The 25,364-nt window shown below is 33.5% G+C and overlaps 1 protein-coding gene across 2 annotated transcripts in view; it reads right to left on the bottom strand.

Annotated features, from left to right (window-relative positions):
* ROCK1 (Rho associated coiled-coil containing protein kinase 1) overlaps positions 1-25,364 on the bottom strand; it is a 188,905-nt gene that overhangs the window by 97,035 nt on the left and 66,506 nt on the right. For both annotated transcript variants that reach the window (XM_077135842.1, XM_077135841.1), the window contains exons 3-10: positions 20,991-21,091; positions 20,324-20,461; positions 17,619-17,794; positions 17,113-17,197; positions 15,680-15,824; positions 15,216-15,354; positions 13,359-13,450; positions 7,135-7,294 (exon numbers count right to left, since the gene is read on the bottom strand). In XM_077135842.1, coding sequence (XP_076991957.1) covers positions 7,135-7,294; positions 13,359-13,450; positions 15,216-15,354; positions 15,680-15,824; positions 17,113-17,197; positions 17,619-17,794; positions 20,324-20,461; positions 20,991-21,091 — 1,036 coding nt within the window. The remainder of the gene's footprint in view (positions 1-7,134; positions 7,295-13,358; positions 13,451-15,215; positions 15,355-15,679; positions 15,825-17,112; positions 17,198-17,618; positions 17,795-20,323; positions 20,462-20,990; positions 21,092-25,364) is intronic.

Below are 25,364 nucleotides of genomic sequence, written 5' to 3'. Positions count from 1 at the left end.
GTGGATAATTGGAGAAATTTCACAAAGCAGGACTAAATTACTCACTTACTTCCTAAATTCAACCTGAATCACCTCTTATATAATAATTTTAACTAAAATGACAAGAGCCTTCAGTTTAATAGAAGATAAATTATAATGACCTCAAATTTAATAATTACTCCAAGTAAATAAAATATTGATTACCACTGTAATGGAATATAATTTGATTAGAAGTACTTATATTTAAAAAAAATAATCCAGGAAGATGGTTGAATAGAGGAGCTTGAGATTAGTCCTGCTCCACAGAAAAGACAGAGAAGGGAAAGGAGGGCAACTGAGGCACCGATTCGGGAGTGTGGCTGACTTGGGAGAGCCTTTTGCACCTCATAGGGCAAACTGGTTGCAGAGGCCGAGGAACTGAGAGGCAGAATGCTAGAGCCTGGTATGGAAGTGTGGAGCCTGCAGGAGTGCACAGACGGGAGCCAGCGACTAGGAAGTAAACCAGGACGCATTCCTTGGGTGTACTACCCTCACTAGCGCAGCCCTGTGATCAGGTGACTCACCCCACACCCCATGTACACAAACCCAGTCACCATTCCCATTCCCTGTGTTCCAGGTACCCCACCCCGAGTGCAGCCCAACCTATCCCTCCTGCATCCTTCCTGAACACTACCTCCCCCTCCCTGTTCCCCGTAGGCTGTAGCCAGTGCATAAAGACTGTGGGCACTAACCTCCATACCCAGGCTACCCCTTCACCCAGCCCCATAGTGTTGCACAGCCTCACCCTACCCTTCCCAAGCTCTGCACATCAGTTTACGGCACTCCTAGGCCAACACATGCACACTGGCCCCCAATCGCATCATTCAGCTATGGGAACCGCACTTTACAGCAGTCCTAGAACTGGGTATGCAAATGGCACTCGGTCACACTTCTCAGCTCTGGGAAAGTGCTGACCTACACAGCCGGGCCACATCTGCTCCCAATCCACAAAGGCATAATGCCGACCTGCTGCCACAGCTCTACGCATGTGCACAAAGGGCCCAGTGCCTTAGACGAGCGCAGTCCAGCGTTACGCCCCCCAGATCAGTACACCCGCACAGCTATATCATCCCTGACCACTGGGTGCCCACATTCACAAACATCAATGTAACATCCCCAACCTGCACCTATACCTGCCCTGAAACAAATCAACCACACTGAGAGTTCCACCCCGTGTTCTCCTCCCGGTTCTACAACCATCCTGCAAATACAAGGTCTTAGATAACTGAAAGAAATCAACTCCCAAAGTAAATTAATCAAGATATTTACATGCCATGAAGATACTAACCGTATCACAAGGCAGACAGATAAAACCCTGCCTAATGACTACATTAAAACACCAGAGGAGACACAGGCATTGGAACAACTAATCAAAGATGTTCATACAGCTCTACTTGATAATAAGTGGGATAGCACGTGACATAAAGGAGATCAAGAAGACAGCAGAAGAGCATAAAGAGGAATTTGAAAGAACAAACAGAAAGATAGTGGATATCACAGAGATTAAAAACTCTACTGACCAAATAAAGAACTGGAGGCACACAAACCAGATTTGAAGAGACAGAAGAAAGAATAAGTGATACAGAGGACAGGATAACTGACTTCGAAGACTCAAAACAGGAAATGGCAAAAAAGATGGAAAAACTTGAATTGGATCTCAGGGAAATGATAGAGAAAACAAAGTGGACAAATATAAGAATCACTGGTATCCCAGAAGGAGAAAAGAAGAGTAAGGGGCTAGGAAGAGTAGGTGAGGATATAATGGGGGAAAACTTCCCAAACATCATAAAGGATATAAATATGCAAGTCAAAGAAGCCCAAGAAGCTCCAAACGATATAAATCCAAATGGGCCTTCCCCAAGACACATATTAATCAGTCTGTCAAATGTTGAAGAGAAGCAGAAAATCCTGAAAGGGCAAGAGAAAAACATTCTACTACATACAAGGGAAATCAAATAAGGCTGAGTTCAGACAACTCAACTAGCAGCCTGGAGGTGAGAAGGCCGTGTGGTATGACACATTCAAGATTCTGACAGAGAATTCTGGGTACAAGAATTCTGTACCCAGTCAAGTTGTCCTTCAAAACTGATGGAGAAATTAAAGTTTTCACAGACAAAAGAAGTCCTGAAAGAAGTTGTCAACAAGAGACCAGCCTTAAAAGAAATACTAAAAGGAGTTCTGCCAGCTGAAAAAGAAAGACAGGAGAGGGAGGTCTGGAGGAGGGCAAAGAATTGAAGAGTGCCACTAAGGGTAATTTAAAGAATACAAAGAGAAAGAGGGAAAAGAATATATAAATCTGACAAATAAAATTAAAAAGATAAGATGGTGGATTCAAGAAATGCCTTTTCAATATAACTTTGAATGTTAATGGACTAAATTTACCAATTAAAAGATACAGATTAGCAAAATTAAGATACATAATCCAGCTATATGCTGCTTACAAAAGACTCATCTTAGACACAAGGATACGAATAGATTGAAAGTGAAAGGATGGAAAAAGATCTTCCACACAAGTTGTAACCAAAAGAAAACAGGGGTAGCTATACTAATATCAGGCAAAATAGACTTTAAATGTGAAGAGAATCATAAGAGACAAAGAAGGACACTATATACTAATTAAAGTGTCAATTCACCAAGAAGATACAACAATCAAAGATTTATGCTCCCAGTCAAAGAGCTCCAAAGTACATGAGACAGACATTGGCAAAACTGAAAGGAGAGACAGATGTTTCAACAATAATAGTAGGGGACTTCAATACACCACTCTCCTCTATAGATAGAACAACCAGACAGAAGATCAACATGGAAATAGAGAGTTAAATAACTTGATAAATGAATTAGACCTAACAGACATATATAGGTCACTGTACTTCAAAGCACAAGGATATACATTCTTCTCTAGTGGTACTGAACATTCTCCAAGATAGATCATATGTGGGGACACAAAATAGGTCTTTATAGAATTAAAAACATTGAAATAATTCAAAGCACTTTCTCTGATCACAATGGGATGAAGCTGGATCTCAATAACCACCAAAGAACAAGAACATTCACAAATATACAGAGAATAAATAACACACTCTTAAACAACCAGTGGGTCAAGAAGAAATCGCTAGATAAATCAGTAGCTATCTGGAGATGAATGAAAATGAGAATACAACTTATCAGAACTTATGGGATGCAGCAAAGGCTGTGTGAGAGGGAAATTTATTGCCCTAAATGGCTATATTAAAAAAAGAAGAACAAAAATCGAGGACTTAGTACACCTGGAGGAACTTGAGAAAGAACAGCAACGTAACCCCAAAGCAAACAGAAGAAGAGAAATAACAAAGATTAAAGCAGGGATAAATGAATGGGAGAATGAAAGAACAATAAAAAGAATCAATTAAACCAGATGATGGTTCTTTGAGATAATCAATAAAATTGATGGGCCACTAGCAAGATAGACAAAGAAAAAAAGAGAAAGGATGCAAATAAACAAAATCAGAAATGAGACGGGGTCTGTTACCACACACCTTGAAGAAATAAAAGAAATCATAAGAGGATACGATGAACTTATATGCCAACAAACTAGAAAATTTAGATGAAATGGACAAATTCCTGGAGACACACAAACAAGCTACACTGACTCAGGAAGATACATAAGATCTCAACAAATCAATCACAAGTAAAGAGATTCAATCAGTCATCAAAAATCTTCCTACAAAGAAAAGCCCAGGGCCAGATGGCTTCACAGGGGAATTTTATCAAACATCCCAAAAAGAACTAACCCCAATTCTGCTCAAACTTTCAAAAACTAGAGGAAAAAGGAACTCTACCTAATTCATGTAATACCAAAACTGGGTAAAGATGCTATAAGAAAGGAAAACAAAAGGCCAATCTCACTAATGAACACATATGCAAAAAATCTCAATGAAATATTAGCAAATCGAATCCAACAGCAGATTAAAAGAATTATACACCATGACCAAGGGGTTTAGACCAGGAACGCAAGGATGGTTCAACATAAGAAAATCAATTAATGTAATACAGCACATTAATAAACTGAAAGGGAAAAATCACATGATCATCTCGATTCATGTTAATACAGTACATTAACAAACTGAAAGGGAAAAATCACAAGATCATTTTGATTAATGCTGAAAAACCATTCAACAAAATTCAGCATCCTTTTCTGATAACACTCCAAAAGATAGGAATCAAAAGTAACTACCTCAATATGACAAAGGGTATAATCACAGGTTTATAATACAGACTATAGGGGCCTTACAGATACATAGAAGTTAGCAATGGGTGAAACGTTAGCTAATGAGATTGAACTCCAATGTAAGGGAATATATAAGAGTTAAGGTGGTTCTCTAATGGGTCTATAAGTAGTATTACCGTATTGAAGATGAACAAGATTGAAAGGGGTTGTATAGACCCACATGTCCCACTGATTCACACTAGAAATATGAATTAGTTCTCGCAAGAATTACTTCAAAGATACGATTCTTATACAAAGAATATTTAAGTCCAGGATATGGGGGAAAACTGCTATTGCATGCTATGAGCTATGTTTAAAAGGAAACCATCAGCACTACCACAGCAACAGCAGAGATAAATAATGGGGAGAGGGACAAGAGTTAAGAGGAGGTTTACATGCACCTGATGCTCCTTATATCTACCTTATCGACAGACCAGTAAAACATATGGATTAAAAATAAATAAATAATAGGGGAAACAAATGCTAAAATAAATTTAGTAGATTGAAATTCTAGTGATCAATGAAAGGGAGGGGTAAGGGGTATGTTACGTATGATTTTTTTTCTGTTTTCTTTTTATTTCTTCTTCTGAATTGATGCAAATGTTCTAAGAAATGATCATGATGATGAATATACAACTATGTGATGATATTGCGGAGTTACTGACTATACATGTAGAATGGAATGATCATATGGTAAGAATGTTCGTGTTTGTATGTTGGCATGTTTAATAAATAAAATTTTAAAAAAAGTAAAAAGAGTTAAGAGAAATTTTAGATTTGCTATTTGGTGAGGGTGTGTTTATTGATTTTCTTTCTCTTGGGAAAAATGAAATTATCTAAAATTGAGAATGTTGATGGACTGTGGACTTTGGGCCCTCTACATGATGCCCGATGAATGTAGGATGCTGAAGGATGCACTGACAGAGAAGTAGATTGGTGAACGATGGTGTGTACTTATGAATGAAAGTTGTGCTACTACACAAAGGACAAAGTCAACAATATGAATGAAACAAAAGAACAACAATGGTATGGCCACCTTTAGAAGATGTTTATAAGAAAACGGGGGCCTAGATTGTAAGCTTTTAGAGCAGACACATTAAGTCTGGAGTGGTGATTAATATTTCTGGATTTTGAGAGGCTGTTTTATATATACAACCTGATATTTAGAGATAAGAACGAAGCTGAACAGGTTGGGGCTAAAGTAATTCAGAACATAGGGGTAAGGAAGACAGCGTCTATATTTTAGAACCACACACACTCTTTGAGACCTTTGGAAGAGAGGTTTATTTGGTCCAGAACTAAAATTTTCTATAGTGCATAATCTAATTCAACCTATCTGTATAACTCATTTGAACAACTGAAACACAGGGAGCACACAATAAGAAAGAGGTCCTTTAATCCTGTATAGATTATTGTAATGCCTGGATACAGCCTACAGTATATTAAGCAGATAATCAAAAAGTATTGGGAAAGTCCCATGAAGGAGGGGGAAAAGAATATAGAACTATCAAAACTTACCATCAGGGAATCCCGATACTGTGTCAAATTTTAGGGACACCCAAATCAATAGGCCATGCCCTCAATCATGAGGGTTACTCTTGTGAAGCTTATGTAGGTAGAAGAGAAATTCAGACTACCTACAGGCATGCCTAAGAGTTACTTCTGGAGGACCTCTTTTGTTGCTCAGATGTGGACTCAATCTTCCTAAGCCCACCTCCACAAATGAAATCACTGCCTTGCCCCCTATGTGGGACATGACATCCAGGGGGGAAAGTCTCCCTGGCAATGTGGGAGATGACTCCCATGGATGAATCCAGACCTGGAACCATGGGATCAACAATTCCATCCTGACCAAAAGGGGGAAAAGAAGTCTAATTAATAATCAGTGGCAGAATGAGTTCAAATAAGAGTCGAGAAGCTACTCTAGAGGTTGCTCTCAAACAAGCTTCAGTTAGACCTTGCTACCTATCATAATCTCCCAACCCCCAACCAGGACCATTCTAGCCAATCCTAAAGAACACCTAGGGCAATATATAATATATATAATATTCCACAAGGGTTCAATGTACTAGAGTAACTTTCCAGGAACCCACAACCACCAGATGGGTCCTTAGTCCAGATGAGTCCTGAAACCTAGCCCAGCCTCTCTAGAACATGGAACTAGGGGATAGTTCCATCTCCCTATCCCATATTAGTGACAGACCCTTTCTATATTAGAAATTTAGAATTGCCATAAGTCCAAACACCCGTAAAGAGAGGGACAGAAAGATCAAAGGTGATGGTGGAGTTAGACAGAGAAGATAGGATTTAACAAAGGAATACAAATTTTGAATCATTAAATTGCTATCTCTTTTAGTCTCCAGTATTTTAGAGCAGCTAGAAGTAAAAACCTACAATTGTGAAATTGTAGCCCATGTCGAACTCTGAAATATGTTCTACAACTAATTGTGGTGCTGCGTTTTGAAATTCATAGCTTCTTTGTAAATATATTATTTTTCACACACAAAAAAAGAAGGAAAAAAAGTCAATTGTGATGACAATATTTAAGCCCTCTAGCTTCTTATATTCTGGAGCAGCTAGAAGGAAAAATATGAGAGGATCATATGGTAGCCCATGACAATCTTTGGGATCTGTCCTGTAACTACTTGTTGAATAGTGCTTTGAAAACTAGTGCTTTTTTGTTTCTTTGCTTTGTATATATGTTATACTATACAATAAAAACAAGTTAAAGATTAAAATAATACTACTAACAATAATTCAATAAGTAAAGTCATCATACCCAGTAAGTGTTACTTAGACAACCCTATGAAAATAATACGAATACAACAAAATCAGTACCTATATCAAAAATCATTGTTTAGGATACTTACCTACGATTGCTATAATATGTAAATCCTACAAAAGGTAGCTGATTGCCAACAAAAGCTTTAGGAATAGGAAATGTTTCTTCATCTCCCTTGTCTTCTTCCAAGTCATCAAAATTACTCGTATCAATGTCACTACTTAAATCTGGTACAACTGGTGCTACAGCTAAAAATAGAAACAAAATGAGCTATTTGTTTCAAATTTAGCACAGAAATAAAGCGAAGCACAGAGTTCATACAACTACCGATGGTACCTCTCTCACAATAACTTGTGACCCATAAACTCCAAATGCATCAAATTCTATTACGTTAAGCTTTACTAAGCACTTAACTAGGATTACTCCTTATTTAACTCTATGAAACAGTCTTCAAAGTCAGCTATAATTATAATCTACACATTAAGTTTCATTTCAATGTAACAAAGTCAATGCATTAAACTTTGATTTAGAATATACCATAGTATAAAACACTCAAAAACATTCAGAACTACAGAAATCACTTCAGAAACGGTATCCCTACCAAATCGAACTAAAAAAAATTGGCTAGTTTCAAAGACAATATTTTTTTTGTTAACCTATCCTATAGCAAATGAGAAATCAAGGTTACTTCTCAGTAGTCCTGGATATAATTAGTAATTTGGTAGTGAAATATCTCCACTCATCTAAATCTAAGTGATCCACTCAGTATGTTCATAAGATTAAGTAACATGAGCCAAAGGACTGTGAATTATATTATCAGAATAGCTATCTCTTCAATTAAATGATTAAGGAACTCAGTGAGGTATTTATGAAATGACTACATTAGGTAAAGAGGTAAGGAATACAAATACGGACCTAACAACATGGGTTGCAAGCTCACATACACTGAACATTATAAAACTATATATGAAAATGTTTAAATATTCATAATGAGAAAATAGCAAATGAAATTTAATATCACTAATATCTTTTTGGGAAATAGAATATACTATGTTTAAAAATAGATTTTAGGAGAAATTTTTTTTTAGTTTAAGATAAAGTAGCATAATAAAGCATCACTAAATTATCATCAAATGTTGTATAATGATAACACTGAATAATTATTTTAGATACACTCATCACATATTCCTTTGGAGAAAAGACGAAGATGAGCAAAAAACAAAAAATAACTGCCCTAGTTTCATGGTCTTAACCTCTTATCTAGTGGAATTACTTCCCTTTTGAATCATCTTAGTATTCCAGGTTAAGAAATAACTACTGTCATACAAGTTTGTACACACTGAACTATATGATGAATTTGGGACCAAAACAACATATGTAGTTCACTGAAACTATAGAGTAAAAAAGAGCTCTTTTCCCATTCACTCTCCTTAACAGCCAAGAGATGCCTGGCTAGACAATTCTGACTTCCTAATAATAACTTCTTAATAATAATTCCCAATAATAACTGTTTAGTATGTACAATGGATAAAAAGAAAGAAAACAAAAAGGAAAGTTTATTTCCCCTTGCAAAGTACATAAGTCAAAAGTCAATTATGGTCTTTTCATAAACTTTACTCAACTGGTGGCAATTTTCCAGCACCACCCCTCATCCAACGCCAGAGATATTCAGCAATATCTGGTACATTTTCTGGTTGGCACAAATGGTAAAGGGGTGCTACTGGCCAGGGATGCTGCTAAACATCCTACAATGTTTCATATAACCCCAACAAAGAATCATCTGGCCTAAAATGTAAAGTGCTGTAACTGAGAAACCCTCCTTTCAAGTTATCATATTAGAAAGATACTAATAAGAAACAGAGAAAATATGCTGCACTTTCTCTTGCTGTTTGAAATGAACCTTGTCTTTAATAGACATACTATTTCACAGTAGTTTTTAAATGAAGGTAATTTTATGTGCCTAAATTCTGAGATACAAGTGGGAAAAAACCCTTGGGAGAGTTATAAAAGTAAGTATTTCTGTTTCTACATTAAGATGTTTAAACATAATACCATATAATAACCAAAATCAAAAATTAAAATGTGAATGTTATTGCTGATCTTATAGAAATAAAAAGGATTATAAGAGAATACTATGAATACCTGAACACCAACAAATTAGAAAACCTAGATATTGAAATGGACAAATTCCCAGAAACACAAAAACTAACAAAAGTGGTTCAAGAAGAAACAGAAATCTCAAGAGATCTATAATAAGAAATTCAATCAGTAATCAAAAATCTCCGAAAAGGAAAGTCCAGGACCAGATGGCTTAAGAGGTAAATTCTATCAAATACTGAGAATTAACACCAATCCTCGTTGACTTCTTCCAAAACAGAAGAGAAGGGAACACCTCTCAACGCATACTATGAGGCCAGTGTTACCCTGAAACCAAACCCAGATAACAATACTATAAGAAAAAGAAAATTACAGACAATATCCCTTATGAATATAGAAGCAAAAATGTGCAACAAAATACTAGCAAATCAAACCCAGCAGTACATTAAAAGGATTATATACTCTGACCAAGTAGGATTTATTCCAAAAATGCAGGAATGATTCAACACAGGAAAATCAATATAATACACCATGCTGACAGGAAGAAATTAAAGATCTACATAAATGGAAAGACATCCATTTCATTGGCTGGGAGACTATTTTCAAAATGGTAATAGTATCCAAAGCAATCTACAGATTCAGTGTAAATCCTTACCAAAACCCCACCACTTTTTTTTGCAGAAATGAAAAAGCTTATTCTTAAATTCAAATGGAATTGCAAGGAGCCTTGAATAGCCAAATGATATTGAAACAGGACAAAGCAGGAGAACTCAAACTTCCCAATTATAAAACTCACTACAAACTTATCGTAATCAAAACATAAGGCATAATAATAGACATGGGAGACCAATGGAATAGAATCAGGAATCCATAAATAAACTCATGTATCTATGTTGAAATGATTTGTGACAAGGATGCCAAGGTCCTTCAATGGGGAAAGAACAGTCTCTTCAAAAAATGGTGCTGGGACAACTGGATACGTGTATGCAACAGAATGAAGCTGGACCTCACCTCACATCATAAACAAGAATCAAAGCATATCAAAGACCTAAATATAATAGCTAAACCATAACGTCTGGAAGAAAATTTAAGGGTAAATCTTAATGACCTTGATTTTGGCAATGGATTCTTAGATATGATACCAAAACTCAGAAGCAACAAAATAAATAAATAAATAAAAAGCTTTTATGCAAAATTCACTATCAAAAAAGTGAAACAACCACCTGATAAGCAGAAATAAATATTAGCAAATCACACAGAACTCTTACAACCCAACAAAAAGACAATTCAATTTAAAAATGGGCAAAGTGACATTAAACAGGTGAATTGTACGGTATGTGAATTATATCTCAATAAGGCTGTTTAATAAAATAGGCAAGGTTTCCTCAGAAAGTTTAACACAGAATTTTACCCTAAGACCTGGCAATTTCATTTCTTCATATATACCCAAAAAAGTAAAAGGAGAGACATGAACAGATGTTTGTACATCAATGTTCATAGCAGAATTATTTACAATAGCCAAAAGATGGAAGCATCCTATCAGCAGATGAATGGATAAAAATATGTGGTATATCCATACAATGGAATATTATTCGGTCATTAAAAAGAGTGAAGTACTGACAAATATAATGACACAGATGAACCTTGAAAACATTATGCTAAATAAAATAAGTCAAATACAAAAGGCCACATATTGGATGACTCTATTTATATGAAATATCCAGAATAGGCAAATCCACCTAGACACACAATAGATTAGTGCTTACCAGGGTCAGCGGGGAAGAGGTAAAGAGGAATGAAGAAAATGTTTGGAACTAAAAGGTGGTGATGGTTGCACATTTTTAATGTACTTAATATCCCTAGTGGCAAATTTTATGTTCTGTGTATTTTACTACAATTAAAAAAAAAGTTTACTCCAAAAAAAATATGTCAATTCTCTAGTGTGTATAACACTGAATCTTTAAATGGTACATAATATTGTGAAAGATCAAAGGCTTTGGAGTCAAAAAGACTTAAATTTGAATCCTCATAGTGTCATTTACTAGCAGTGTGACCTGTAGTCTTTATCTTTAATTTCATTCCTGTCATCTCTTCAATTCTATTTCAAATAAGGGGGAAATGTATCTTACACTCTTAATATTTTGAGCTTCTAAACTAAGGGTGGACAAGATCAGGAAGCTCATGGACATTCTGCCAAACATCAAGCTATTTTGTAACCTACTCCCACACTACCAAGAACAGATTTTGAAGATTAATTTGCCATTGTAATTTGGAGACATCTCAGTGATCAAATTATCAAAAGAATCATTATTAGTAAAAGAAAACAATTCTGTCAAAGAAAATTAGCAACTGAGAATTTTTTGTGAAGAATTATAACTGTTATATAATTTTTAAAAACTTAACAGATTAAGGAGGCCAGTTAGAATAAAAGTATTCTTGGCATTTTAGGGGTGGGAAGGAAAAGAAAGGGGTAGGAAGAGGGAAATGGAAGAAGGGAACAATAAGTTTAACAGAGTTTTTCTTTCTTTTTTTCAATAACCACAAAATAGGAACGACTAGAATTTGGGAAAGCTATGCAAATGTTTATATACAACTATACTCTCATTAAACCACAAAAGGCAATGTAGATGTAAAAAATTATACATATAACAATACTAAAAATAATTGTATAAAATAATCACAGAAATCTTTAAATAGAAGTTCATTTGAAATAAGCGAAGAAATTCACTTTATTTTTTCATAAATATAAGCAGCTATAATAAGGAGGTACAGAAATATAATAAAATGCCATTAATTTGGACTCTCCAATTCAGCAGAATCTGAGTTCCACAAGGAGAAGAATTTTTGATGATTGAGCACTGCTGTTTTCCCAGTGCCTGGAATAGAATACAGCTCAGCATACAATAAGTGCTCAATAAATATTTGTTAAGTAGCTCATTTCTCTTCTAATTAACATCAGTCTTTCCATATGTAAAGGGAAATACATGTATTCCCTAAATTTTAGAGTGGTTGTGTGGTTACTCCATAGTTATAATTCTCTCAAGATCCAGTTGGTCCTATGTAGCTACTCCAGACAGCAGGTCATTCATGAATTTTTTGTAGTGGTAAAATTTTTAATTTCCAGAGGAAATTCTTATTTCCCTTTTTCCCTACTCATGCAATTTTATAGTTTAGTACAATGTATGTACTATATTTGAAGGCAATCAACTGTTTCTTTCAAAACATCTGACAACTAGGATATTTAATTAATACTGGCAAACCTACATTATCTACCTCATCAAAATTAATAAGATCTTTCCACCAAAAGACTGACTCCTCATTGTCTCAACTAGATGGGCAGTCCCTAAGACAGACACCTAGTTTATAACTGTTCCTCAAAGTATGTGGCTAAGTTCCTTTCCATTATTACTGGTTACTGTTATTGCTTAGTAGAAAGTTAGTGACTAGTTCACACTATCCTTTTTTCTGATAAAGTCAAAAGAGAAAAGAATTTCTGAGACTTCAGTAAGAGAAAAGATAAATTCTTAGCTTCTCAAATCCACAAATATGATAGGAATCTTTGGTGCCCTTGTACTGATTCAGCTATGCTGAAAAAGGTTTTCTGTGAATCATCTCATTTTAATTTGTCAGAATAGGAAAATGTTCGAAACTGACTGAAAATTAACTTCTTGCACATTACAGATTCTTAATTCATGAACTGCAAGCTAAGAAAGTCAAATAGAATTAAGTTTGCCTAATTTCCTTAATCTTCATAAGTAGAATATTAAATTGACGTTTGAGATTTATTAACAACAGAACCTCCTTATGTTTTAGGATTTAAATGAAAAGCAAAGATAACATTTCTTTTCATACGAAAACATTTTAATGTCATTATCACTTATTTACTCATTTCAACCATAATTATATATTAAAGCCTAAAATAAAGAGCAATTTTACAAAGAAAAAATATCAAATTATGAATGCTGGGCCCAAATCCATTACATTTAAATAATATTTCATTTTGGTATCCTGAGCATGACACGAAAGGTTTAGTAGTATGTTTCCCCATATTATCAAATAGTCTCTCTTTAACTAGATTAGGACAATGTCCACATAGCATTTGTGTACTACTGATTTTTCATCAAATATACACATTATATTTAGAAAATCAGTTTCAACAGACTATTTATCACAACTACTTTCAAATCCACCTAAATTAGAGAAAAAATAACTTACTGTCTCGGAGTGTTTCCCAAGCCCATTGATCATTTTTGAAGAAAAGATGTCGTTTGATTTCTTCTACACCATTTCGCCCTAATCTCACTTCTCTGAGCAGAAAGGGAAGGAGAAAAGTAATTAATCATTTAAGATTTAATTATAACTTGCCCAAGTTTATTTGTAGGCAGAACGCTAAATCAGTGCAGGATAAATAAAATACGTCTCTATGTCACTTTCAAATTCTGTTTGCCAGCATAATTTTCACCTTAAGTATAAAATAAGATGAAAAATGAGAACATTAAATATTTTGTAAAGAATACTAAAGAAAAAATATAGAAAACACAGAGTATCTTTTGATATTCCATGACTTTTTTTATTCGCAAAATCCAAAAGAATCACTTGTTTGATTCATTAGCACAATGAATAAAATAAAATGCATTTTCGTAAGTTTTTTTAAAATAGTTTATTTTTAATGGTGGGAAAGTTATGGTTTTTCATTTGTTTTATAACCAACTTTCCCTTACACAAGAAGCTATCTAAACTTCCAGGAACACATTTTAAATTTAAAAATTCCATTTTGTAATCTACTAAATAGTTCTCACCAATTGAAAATCAATGGCAACTAATTCTTGACACTGCTACAAAATCCAGAATTTACTACGGGGCAAGTTAGTGATCCCTGGTCTCTTTTTGGTGAGCATGGAGATAAAGCTCTAAATATTTCTTTAGCTGAATTGGGAAGAGGAACTTGGCACCTTTGTACTCTAACAGAGGACTTCTAAAATGAGAATATGCTAAATTCCAAAATTTTTCATGAGTTAACAGACAGACCACTTTAAACATGTGACACTTTCTCTGAGAAGCCTTCCCTGGCTCTCTCAAACTGGATTAGGTAACTCTCCATAACCCTCTGGCATCTAGTACTTATCACGATACTTATCTTTGTAATATAAGTGTCTCATTTGCCTATTTTCCCCAAAGGACTATGTGGTTTTTGAGAACAGTGACTCTATCTTCCTCATGTCTACATCCCTAGCACCCATCACAAAGCATAGTACAGTTCTTTATGTGAAAATTTGAAAAACTATACTTTTCAGGCTCTAGAGAACATACTGAAGAATATAAATTAATCTTAAAGTAAGTCTCAATTTAAAGTATATTATAAAAGTACAAAGCCCTGCTACTATTTAAATAAACATTACATAATTATAAACATTAAAGGCAATCTTCAAAAACCATTTGGTTCACTTTTTTAAATTATAAAAGTAAACCACAAAAGTATATATAATATTATGCCACTTTTGTTTTTAGAATACATACATGCATACATATTTATAAAAATGCTTGTTGGAAGACCAATGCCTATCTCTCAAAGGAAGCAGATAAGAAATATATACTGTTCTACAGCTTTGTATAATTTATTTCAAGAAGCATATACTACATATAATAGTATCTAAAATGGCATTGGTTGGCAGATGCATAATTTTTTAATTGGGAAAAAAACATTCCCCATTAAACTAATTAACAGGTTGATTATAAGATGCTGATTTCAGAAGTGTTAACATATTTTAAGAAGTTCTAGACTTGGTAAAATATACTATTGTTTTTATAATTAACCAAGTTAAGAATTGAACAACGAAAGAAAAAAAATCATCTGGTATAGCCATAAGTCAAGGATATATTATTATCCTAATTTCTCAGTGAAGGCACGTGAGAAATTGGGATCCAGAAACACTATCTAGAAAACCATAAGAATATATTAAGCTTCATTGTTATCATGAATGATTTGGGGAATGGTAGCATTTATATTCTAACAGTTGGGAAATATGATTTCCTTAAGGTAAAGATATTAAGACCAATTTTTAGATCATTTACCTGTCTGTAAGGAAGGCACAAATAAGATTTTTTGCTTCTTTTGATATGTCATTATCATCAGGGAAGGTAAGTGAATTTTTATGGTTCATAATTTTACTGTAAGTCCCAACCAGAGAATCTGCATAAAAAGGTGTATCACCTGAAAAATTGATAGGGAAAACAAAAGCAAATAAAATATTTTCTACATTGAAAAAAAAATGTTTCAAAGGAAAAGAGTCAAAGTTATCATGCATTAAGCTAAAAACACACATTTAATATATAAGAAACAACACATGGTAAAGCTGTTCTAAGAGGCTAAATAGCTTTCAAAAGCACACATAAAGAAGGTTTGTATCATGTTTCTTTTCTATAAACAAAATCAACACTGCTTAATATAATCAATACTGTGATATTAGAAAAAGCCAAGTGGTGACTTTGGGTATGAGCAACTATATTAGAGGTACATAAAATTCTCCTTTACTCACCTACAAGCATTTCATATAAAAATACCCCAACCGACCACCAGTCACATTCTCGTCCATAATAACCATCACCACCTTGGGATTTTAATACTTCAGGGGAAATATAATCGGGTGTTCCAACTGCTGTATCACATCGTACCATACCTTCCTAAAGAGTGGCAGGTCAAATTTTGGATTAGGATATGGATATAAAGTCTCAATTATTAAAATGACTTTCTTTTTAATCTACCCTGTAGAATTCTAAACCTTTGGGCTATATAATACCACATCAAAACCTAATGCAAACTTGACAAAAACTAACAAATAGTTTAATCATATATACATATTACATTATACACACAACAGACTCTTAATGTATACATACATACTCTATAAGTAGGTATACACACACATATATATGTGGATTTTGTAAAAATATTCACTAAAAGATACATTGCCACCACTTATTATCTCCCCAGTTATATCAATATAATTTCATCTTAATTGCAGAGAACAAGTATATAAGCCAATACAACTGATCGAGAGGCTGAGAGGATGAAGCATTATGACAATATAAATGTTTATTTCACCTTTTTTTTTCTTACTATAATGGCTTCTTGATTTAACTATGTTTGAAACTACCAAGAAAACATGTGAATTGACTGCAGGAATATAAAACAGGAATGCATATGTATGGGGAAAGGGCATAACTGTGTTACACAAACTGAATTTTTATCTTATATGCATTTTAAAACCCTCCCTGCCAAAAAAGAAAGAAATCTATACACCTGTTAGGTACTGACAGTATTAATGCAATATAATTGTAATAAAATGTTCATACAAACGTTTCCACACAACATTTTCTTCTAATCAACAAATTTCTTTTTAAAATAATAAACACAGTTTTTTAGCTATTCCTCCCTTATAACATCCAAAGAATGTAAAAACTTTCAAATGAAAATAAAGCAGCACACTTGGTTTCTCCAGATATGCATATAGTTATTTAAAACAACAAAGTGGGGATGGATATCTTTTAGAACGGACTCCTAGAACAAGCTAGTATTTGTTAAATGTTAATAGAAAGCTATATAAAACACTAGAAAATATACACATTACTGAAAACTAGGTTTTATGAAAATCTGATTTTAACACTGATACAAGTATCTAGTGGCATTTTAGCTAATTCCATTTCTAGTTACCAGTAGGACATATTACAGAGTTGTTACAAAGGAAATAATAAATCTAGCAATCCACATTTTTCCTAAATAGAGAGGAAAAAGTAAATCACTAACAGGTTACTAATACAACACTGAAGCCATGGTATCCAGTTCAACAAATAAGACAGCTCACGTCAGTTCTGTACGAGTCCCAATATGGTTAGTAAATTCTTACAGCATTTTCTAACGAAGTATTTATCTTGAATTAGCAAAAACCAAATTAATATCTAATTAATTAACCTTATTCATCTTCATACAAGTACCAAAATCTGCTAACTTCAAATGTCCAGATTTATCCAGCAACATGTTATCAGGCTTCACATCTCTGAAGGGGGAAAAAAACAACAGTAGAGTATTTCTGAAACAGATCAGACTGATAAAAATTTACAAGACAGTTATTTTAGGTCAAATATCTTCACTCAATATAGATATGGCCACATTTGATCTATATTTGTCCTCTATCCATATCTATAAACTGAAGATCAAGGAAACTGCTTTTTATGTTAATGCTTCAGAAGACGTATATAGTCCCATTTTTAAAAAAATACAGTTTGATTCATTTATATAAGCATGAAACACACATGTTAAAATTATGAATTTCAAAGTTTCAAGTTCTGAAATGCCACTCACATCCCATGGGAGGAGGATGAGTGGACTTAGAGTGGAATGCTAATCAGAAAACTTTTAAGTACTTTTCCGCATCTCCTTTTAACAAATGAGTAAATTTAAACCATTTTTATCTTTACCTATGAATAAAGCCCATGGAATGGATTGCATCCAATGCAAGAACTACTTCTGCAGTATAGAATCGAGCCCATTTTTCAGGCACATCATAGTTGCTCATTAAGTTTACAAGATCCCCACCAGGCATGTATTCCATCACCATGTAGAGATAACGATCATCTTGGAATGCATAAAAAAGCTAAACAAAAAACACACAGATAAAACAAATTCACTGGAGTAAGCAAATTGTTTCATTTTAAAATTGACAAAAATATTAATGTATTATAAGAGTTCAATGAAGTAATCAAGTTACAGAAGAACAGTTACAGTAGTACTTAAAAAAAGAAATAGGTGTAAGTACTATTCTTTTTTTCAAAAAACAATCACTTTTAGGGAATTAGACAGAGATCCTTTTTTCTCTTTATCTTTCGACACTATATAAATTTCTCATACCAAGAATTATTTAAATTCCAGTAGTTTCAATAAAGAACATACAAATATTCAAAGAAATACTATAGTTCTAATTTAATTTATGCATTAGTAGGGTTTACTGTTAAATTTATATCAATACCGTAATTCTCAAGAATTCTTTGATAAACTGGATTACAGCCTCAGCTGTCCCTTATTAGCAGTGTAACTTTGGGCAAATCACTTAACCTCCCTGAGATCCTATGAATATAATCATATAAAGGACCACACGTTGATTTTCATACCTGCTGTTCTGTCAATATTTAGATACCTGGCAGTTAGGAAGTACTTAATAAGTGTTTAATGAATAAAAGCATGGAGTAATCTATACATTGGGGGTGTTATCTATAGGAATTAACTACCTTTCAGAGTTGTTAAAAAAAAGTAGTAAAATAGAAAACAGTGAAATAAGATGCTATAAATGATAGGAGGTAATAGGAAAAGCAGTAACAAGAGTAGAAATACGAAGAGTAAAGTTAATTAATTATTAAAATGAAATTCACAAGAAATACCAGGCCAAAATATATTATGTCACCAGAGCTTAAGTTAAAAGAAGAACAAATTCCCAGAAGAACATTTCAAGTAAATATGAAAAGATTAGAATTGAAAGAAAATAAAATAAGCACTAGGTGATGATGGTAGCACATTATTGTGAACATAATTAACAGCACTGAATTATGAGTGTGATTGTGGTTTAAAGGGGAAGTTTAGGGTCATGTATGTCACTAGAAAGAAAATTAGAGGATAAAATATGGTACTATATAATATAGTGAACCCTGTGTGAATGATGACTGGAGTTAACAGTACAAATATAAGAATGTTTTTCCATGAATTAGAACAAATGTATGTCGCTAGTACAAGGGGTTAATAATAGGGTGGTACATGGGAAAAATACAACTAATGCAAACCATGGACTATAATTAACAGTAATGGTGTAATATTCTTTCATCAGTTGTAACAAAGATACCATACCAATGCTAAATGAATATAACTGTTTAAAATTAAAAAAAATTTTTTTAAAGCCCTAAAGAAAATGATACATCTTTTTATCTAGGTGTTTATGCCTTAAAATCTTCCTCTTTATGTTTCATTTTCTCAACAGTGTTAAAAATGATTTTAGTTACAGATGTCGTTATTTAAATTAAAATGTATATTTGGGGGAAAGAAAAGAAACTAAGTGACATCTCATGGCTATCAAAGACTAAAGCAGGCACCTTACCATTTGGGTTCTAAAATTAAAAAAACATTGTTTATTTGGTGGTAATTTATTCTATTTATAGGTAATGTATCAAGAGAAATAAAGCTGTGAGTATACAGTTTATTTTAACTCTACAAGTTCCAGTTATGTCATACTTCTTTTAAAAGAATGTGTTTATTATCTAAATCTTAAATATTTTCCACATCCTTACTTTCATCGCCATATCCTTCAAGTCCTATTACTAGCATTTTTATTTAGGATAGCCTTCATTATAGATTGTAAATAAATAAATCACAAAATACATGTTAGAAACTCAGAAATGGTCTAGTCCAGTGTATACTAGTTTTTAAGCCAGGCATCCAGATACTGACAGTAGGAACAAAACTCAGTGTAGTCCTTTACACTCTTCTAGAGGGGATTATAGTCATAGGAACTCAGGAGTTAAGTAACTTGCCCAGAGTCACACAGCTAATAAGGAACAGCTGAGGCTATAACCGAGCTGCAGAGAGAACCTACAACTATAGATTTCTAGTCTCCTTTTCATTCCACTAAAAAAACTAAAGTCAATCCTGTATTATTTGGAGGCATAGCTTATTAACTCGGCCCCCTCTCACTCTTCATTAATTATCCCCCATATACTCCTCCCCACAAAATAAGAGACAAATAGATTATTAGATAGTTAAATAAATAAAATAAGAGGATCTCATGTTTGGGGAAAAACTTATACTTAAATTTTAATATTAAATAAAAGTAAAAGTCAGGGTACAATAACTTATGATTTCCCCCAAACCAAAGCACATTACTTAAATTTTCTATATTCAAATTCTATATATACATAATTATTTTGTATCTATCTAATAGATAGATAGAAAGTATCTATTACTTTCCTCCTAGAGATGATTCAATAAAATTAAATTTTATTAATTTAAAAATAATGATATGTAGACAATTTTATTATTGCCAATAAACTCTTTATTACTGTTCTATAAAACAAGCTAAGCTTCTCAGATATGTTAAGTTACAAGCCAGTACAGCAAAAATGAAACAGTAGCAAAACTATACCTGGACAACCCAAGGGCTGTTAGCAAAAGCCATGATATCCCGTTCTTCCCAGAAAAAAGCAGAATCAGATCTCTTAATCATCTCAAATTTGCTGAGAAGCTTCATAGCATATACCTTCCTGGTAGATTTATGTCTCACCTTTAAAATTGGAAATGGAAAATAATAATTAAAAAAATTGATAACATTAAAGCTGTTTCCCAGAACAATTAATTAAATTATTTTAACACCTTGTTAAATAGTTTAGCATTACTGTCTCAACTATTTTTATTTCTTCTCTTCTGCTGAATTACTTTTATTAAATAATACCAATGTCTTATTTAATAGAAATAAGAAATGTTAGAAAAAAATAATTATTCTCCATACTATAGCACACCTCCTTCTCCTATGTTTGCTGCTTCCTGTTTATAAAACTTACTTACCTACAGCATTTTAGTCTATTATTTATGACTAAAGATTTTTCTTTTGATACTTCTGAGACCAATGGGTGGTTGGGGAAAACACTTAAACACTTTAAACTACTGGCTTGAATTTCACAAGAAAGTCCACAGCAATACTGTGCATATAAAAGTGTATATAAAGACAATACATTCTCAAATAATGTTAAACACACAAATAGAATTTCTAAAATTTAAAGAAGTTGTTTTTTAATCTCACTAAAATAACCTACCAATTGAACTTCTCCAAATGCGCCTCTACCAATCACCTTCACTACTTCATAATCTTCAGCTTTCATGCGTAAGTCTCTAATTTTATTTATTGTGTCTTTATCTGTATGAAAAAAAGTTTATAATTTTAAATCATTAAAGCAGAAATACAATGAGAAACACAAAACTTCATTAATTAGATATGATATATAAACAATGTACTAAGAATTTTAAAAAAATAAAATTCTAGAATGACTTCACTCTGGCTATTAAAAGTTTTTATCAAAATCTGATTTAATAAAATGTGTCTAAAATAAATATATTACTACAGACAAAAACTGAGGACAACCAGTTTCTGGTATTTTAAATACACATCAAATTTGAATAGAAGGAACATGGGTATTAGAGTAACGGAATAAAATTTTCTTTCTATAAGTTAGTTTTGATGATATTTTTAAAAACATATAAATTTTAATATATCAGAAGCAAATATAAAATGCTAAAGAATCACAATAAATTTTCCAACTGGCAATCTTTAGTACTTACATCATTAGATTTATCTATTTGAACCTAGATTTTAACTTAAAACATGCAGTGGGAATCACTGCAGTTATTTATATAAACCTGACATCTACAAACTACAATAATTTACAAATCCCAACTGGATAGATATTCTGATTCCTAATTTGGTCATAGATTATAATAGGGCTATTTTAATCCACATGGGTCAACACTGGCATGAGATTACATAGAAAAGCACATTTCAGAGTTGTACAAAATACAGAACAGTTATTTAACTCAAATTGTAGTTCCTAATAAAAGCTGCATATAATGTTCTTGTCTTTCTTCTTAAATGCACATTTAAACAAGTATTTGTGTACATTAAGACCAATAAATAAAAACAAAAGAGCAAATTTTCACACAGGGATAACATAAGCACATTTACTATTAGATTACATATCTACTGCAAGATGCAGCAGAAAAATATAGACAATAATCAAATTAATTTCAATCCACAAATTTCTGTGTCTACCACATGTCAGGCCTATAGAAATATCAAAGGTATATGAAGATAACTTTAAGTTACAGTTCATGCACTCAAGGAATACATACTTTAGCAAATGAAATGCAAACAAACAATGAAAATAAAATACAAAAAGATGCAATAAAGTGATAAGCACAGAGTCTGTGAAGTACTAAGAAGGACACCTAACTAGGCCTACCTGGGAGAACAATAGTCAGAAAAGATTTTCTGGAATTATTGACAACTAAAATGAGTCTCAAAGGAAGAGTAGCAGTTAGCCAGGTGCGAAAGAATAAAAGGGAGAACATTTCAGGCAGATAGGCAATATAAGTAAAGGCATAGGGGAACTATATACAAGCAGTTTTGGGTTAGTAGAATATCATGTTTGTGGTAAGAACTGGCTGAAGAGGACGGAAAGCCCGCTAAAAAGGTTAAAGGAGTTTGAACTTTATCTGAAGACTAGTAGTTATACAATTATTTAATCATTAGAAATCTTTTTTCATATTAAAGTTTAAAGCAGTTCAACGTGTGAAATAGAGAAAATAAATTGCTGTGTTCCATGGAGATGGGAGAGGGGGGAAGGGAATGAAGGGCTAGAGCGTCATCTACTTTATATTTAATGTAGCCCCTGCAGAGTCCTGTGGAATCTATTGGGAACTGAGAAGCACAACTGTAAACCACTATTGTGGGTTTGGGGAGCATATGAAAAGAAATAAGGCAGATAAACAACTTTATAATTCAACAAAACTACTCTGGTGATAAGGATGAACTTAATGTGGGCAAGACTGGAAGTACGGAAAATTGTAAGAGTAATATAATACTCCGGATGAGAGAGAAGTCTTGAAAGAGGATAGTACGCTATATAATGAAAGGTAAGATGAGGTTTACATTCACAAATAAGATATAAAAGTTTTGAGGATCACTGAAGACAAGGAATTTGAAATCCAAAGATATTTCTACATTCTGACTGCCTTGGATCTAGCCTATCCTAAATAGACTTACATGTTAACAAGCACACGTGTCTCTTGTAGATAGCTTTCAATCAGGGATTCTATGACACTAATTTTCCTAGGGTATTTTCCCAAGGTGCAATCTAGAACTAGCCAAGGACTTAATGGTAAAGTCTATCCTACAGTCCCAAATACTCAAAACAATTTATTCCCATCCACCCTAATCCCAGGATCTTAAAACTAAAGCTTACTTATTGAAATGCAATAATGTCCTCCTCTTCTCTGACACACCCCTTGGTGCTATGGATTTACAGCCTGGACTTCATAGGTTTGTAACTCCTTTGAGACAGAAAATAGTACATACATACACTATAAAATGTTCTCCAAACCTATCTAAGATGACCTGATATTACTAGGTCTCCATACTTGTTTATCAAAAGAAATTTATATAACAGCTGGTCTGGATTTTAGTTCATGTCTCTGGGACAGTCAAGAAACATCCATAATGATAATCCAACCTACTTTATCTGACAGATTGCCTTTATGCTTTCAAATTCTGCATTTCATGACATAACTGATTGGTGACAATCCCAGATTAGTCAACCCCTCATTAATCTATTAATAATTTCCCAGCCCTCCTTCATATCCGAACAATCTCTAGAGCCTCACAATACACAACTAGCATAGTGCATTCTAAGAATGGTTAAACAATTGTTGCTCATTGTTTCATTCTTCATAACATATGCTCTGACTTACAATGAAAATTAAGTGTAAATATGAACATCTTACAATTTTAATTAATATCAAAGTACCAAGATAGGACACAAATAATAATAAGCAGGGAAACACCCTGGGGTTAGGAAGATGGATGAGGGAGTTTCCCCAAGATTGTCTTCAATAGCAAGGAAGAAAAATGGAGAAGAGAGGATGGATTTAGTTTAAAAAAAAATAAAAAATATATAGACAAATTTGTGGGTGCTGTATGTGAGGAAGGGGTAAGAATCAAGGATGAGGGTGCACAGATGGTACAGTGGTAGAATGCTTGTTCACCACGTGGGAGACCCAGGCCCATGCACCCAAAACATGAGAAAAATCAAGGATGACGTGTTCAATAACAAACATTTCATTCAGCACCTACTACATGCTAGGCCCTGTTCTAAACACTTGGAACAGACAGAATTCCTGGTCTTGTAAACAAAAGAGAAATAATAAACAAGGAAATAATTTCATACCATGATACATATTATAAAGAAAATAAGAACACACTTTCTCAGGACTGGGTCAAAAAAAAAAAAAATAGATGGGGCCTGTTAATACCCAGCTTCCCCAAGCATCCTCAATTCCATCAACATCGGTAAAGGGGAAATTCTGACACTACATCTCCCCTACGCCTGTACTCTCCATTACCAGGGGTCAAGAGGGAGACTGCACATGTTGCAAGAACTGCAAATGGAACAAACTCCATACCTCCTCAAACTTCATAATTTCTATTGTCAGTGATCAAGAAGAAATCCCAGATATTTATTCTCCCTATCCCCCAACACTCACAGCCTTGCTACTATCTGCTTGAGTTCATCAAAACTCTAGCACTAACTAATCCTTTATTTCCTGTACTGTTTTCCCCCTAAAGCTCTACACGTCCCTATTTTTCCCTTATCTCCCATGTCACCATGGGGCAGAAAATGTCTAGATCCTAAACTAGCCACCCTCACAGTTAAGCTAACTAAGATTTTTTGACATATTCATTAGAGAAGCTAATGCTACCCTAACAAGCATACTCTTCAATTCCAGAAATTCTTCTATTGTGTTCTCTGGAATTCAAGTTCCATTATCAGCAAAATTTATACATAAATTCAACTTATTCTCACTGCAACAACAGGGGTTAGACAATTTTTTCTGTAAAGTGCCAGAAAAAAATAATATTTTTGGCTTTGTAACCACGAAGGAAAAAAATCAAGGATGTCCTGTAGCTACTTGATATAACAAAAGAGAAAACAAATTTCAACATAGTTTTTTACTGGTAAAATTCAAAATAGCGCATATAAGATATATACATTAGGAATTAGGAATATAATTCAAGTAAGTTGCAATTTTTCCAATTTGTCAGTATTTTTAATATTTGTATTTTCATATATATATGTGTATATATATATATATACACATATATATGAAATTTCATACAAAATGTTTTTTTTTGTTTTTGTTTTTTTTTTTTTTTGGATGGGCAGGCACCAGGAATCGAACCCAGGTCTCTGGCATGGCAGGTGAGAACTCTGCCTGCTGAGCCACCGTGACCTGCCCCATATATAAATTTTTATATGGCCATTTACCAGTCATTTCCCTCACTGTCTCCAGTCTTGAAATCCTGCTTTAAAAAAGAGAAAAAGGCTTTTCCTACTTGAAGATTATAAAAATAGTCACCT

Source organism: Tamandua tetradactyla, chromosome 18 (assembly GCF_023851605.1).
Source record: "Tamandua tetradactyla isolate mTamTet1 chromosome 18, mTamTet1.pri, whole genome shotgun sequence".
NCBI classification, from domain to species: domain Eukaryota; kingdom Metazoa; phylum Chordata; class Mammalia; order Pilosa; family Myrmecophagidae; genus Tamandua; species Tamandua tetradactyla.
This window is presented reverse-complemented; position numbering and strand designations above follow the sequence as displayed.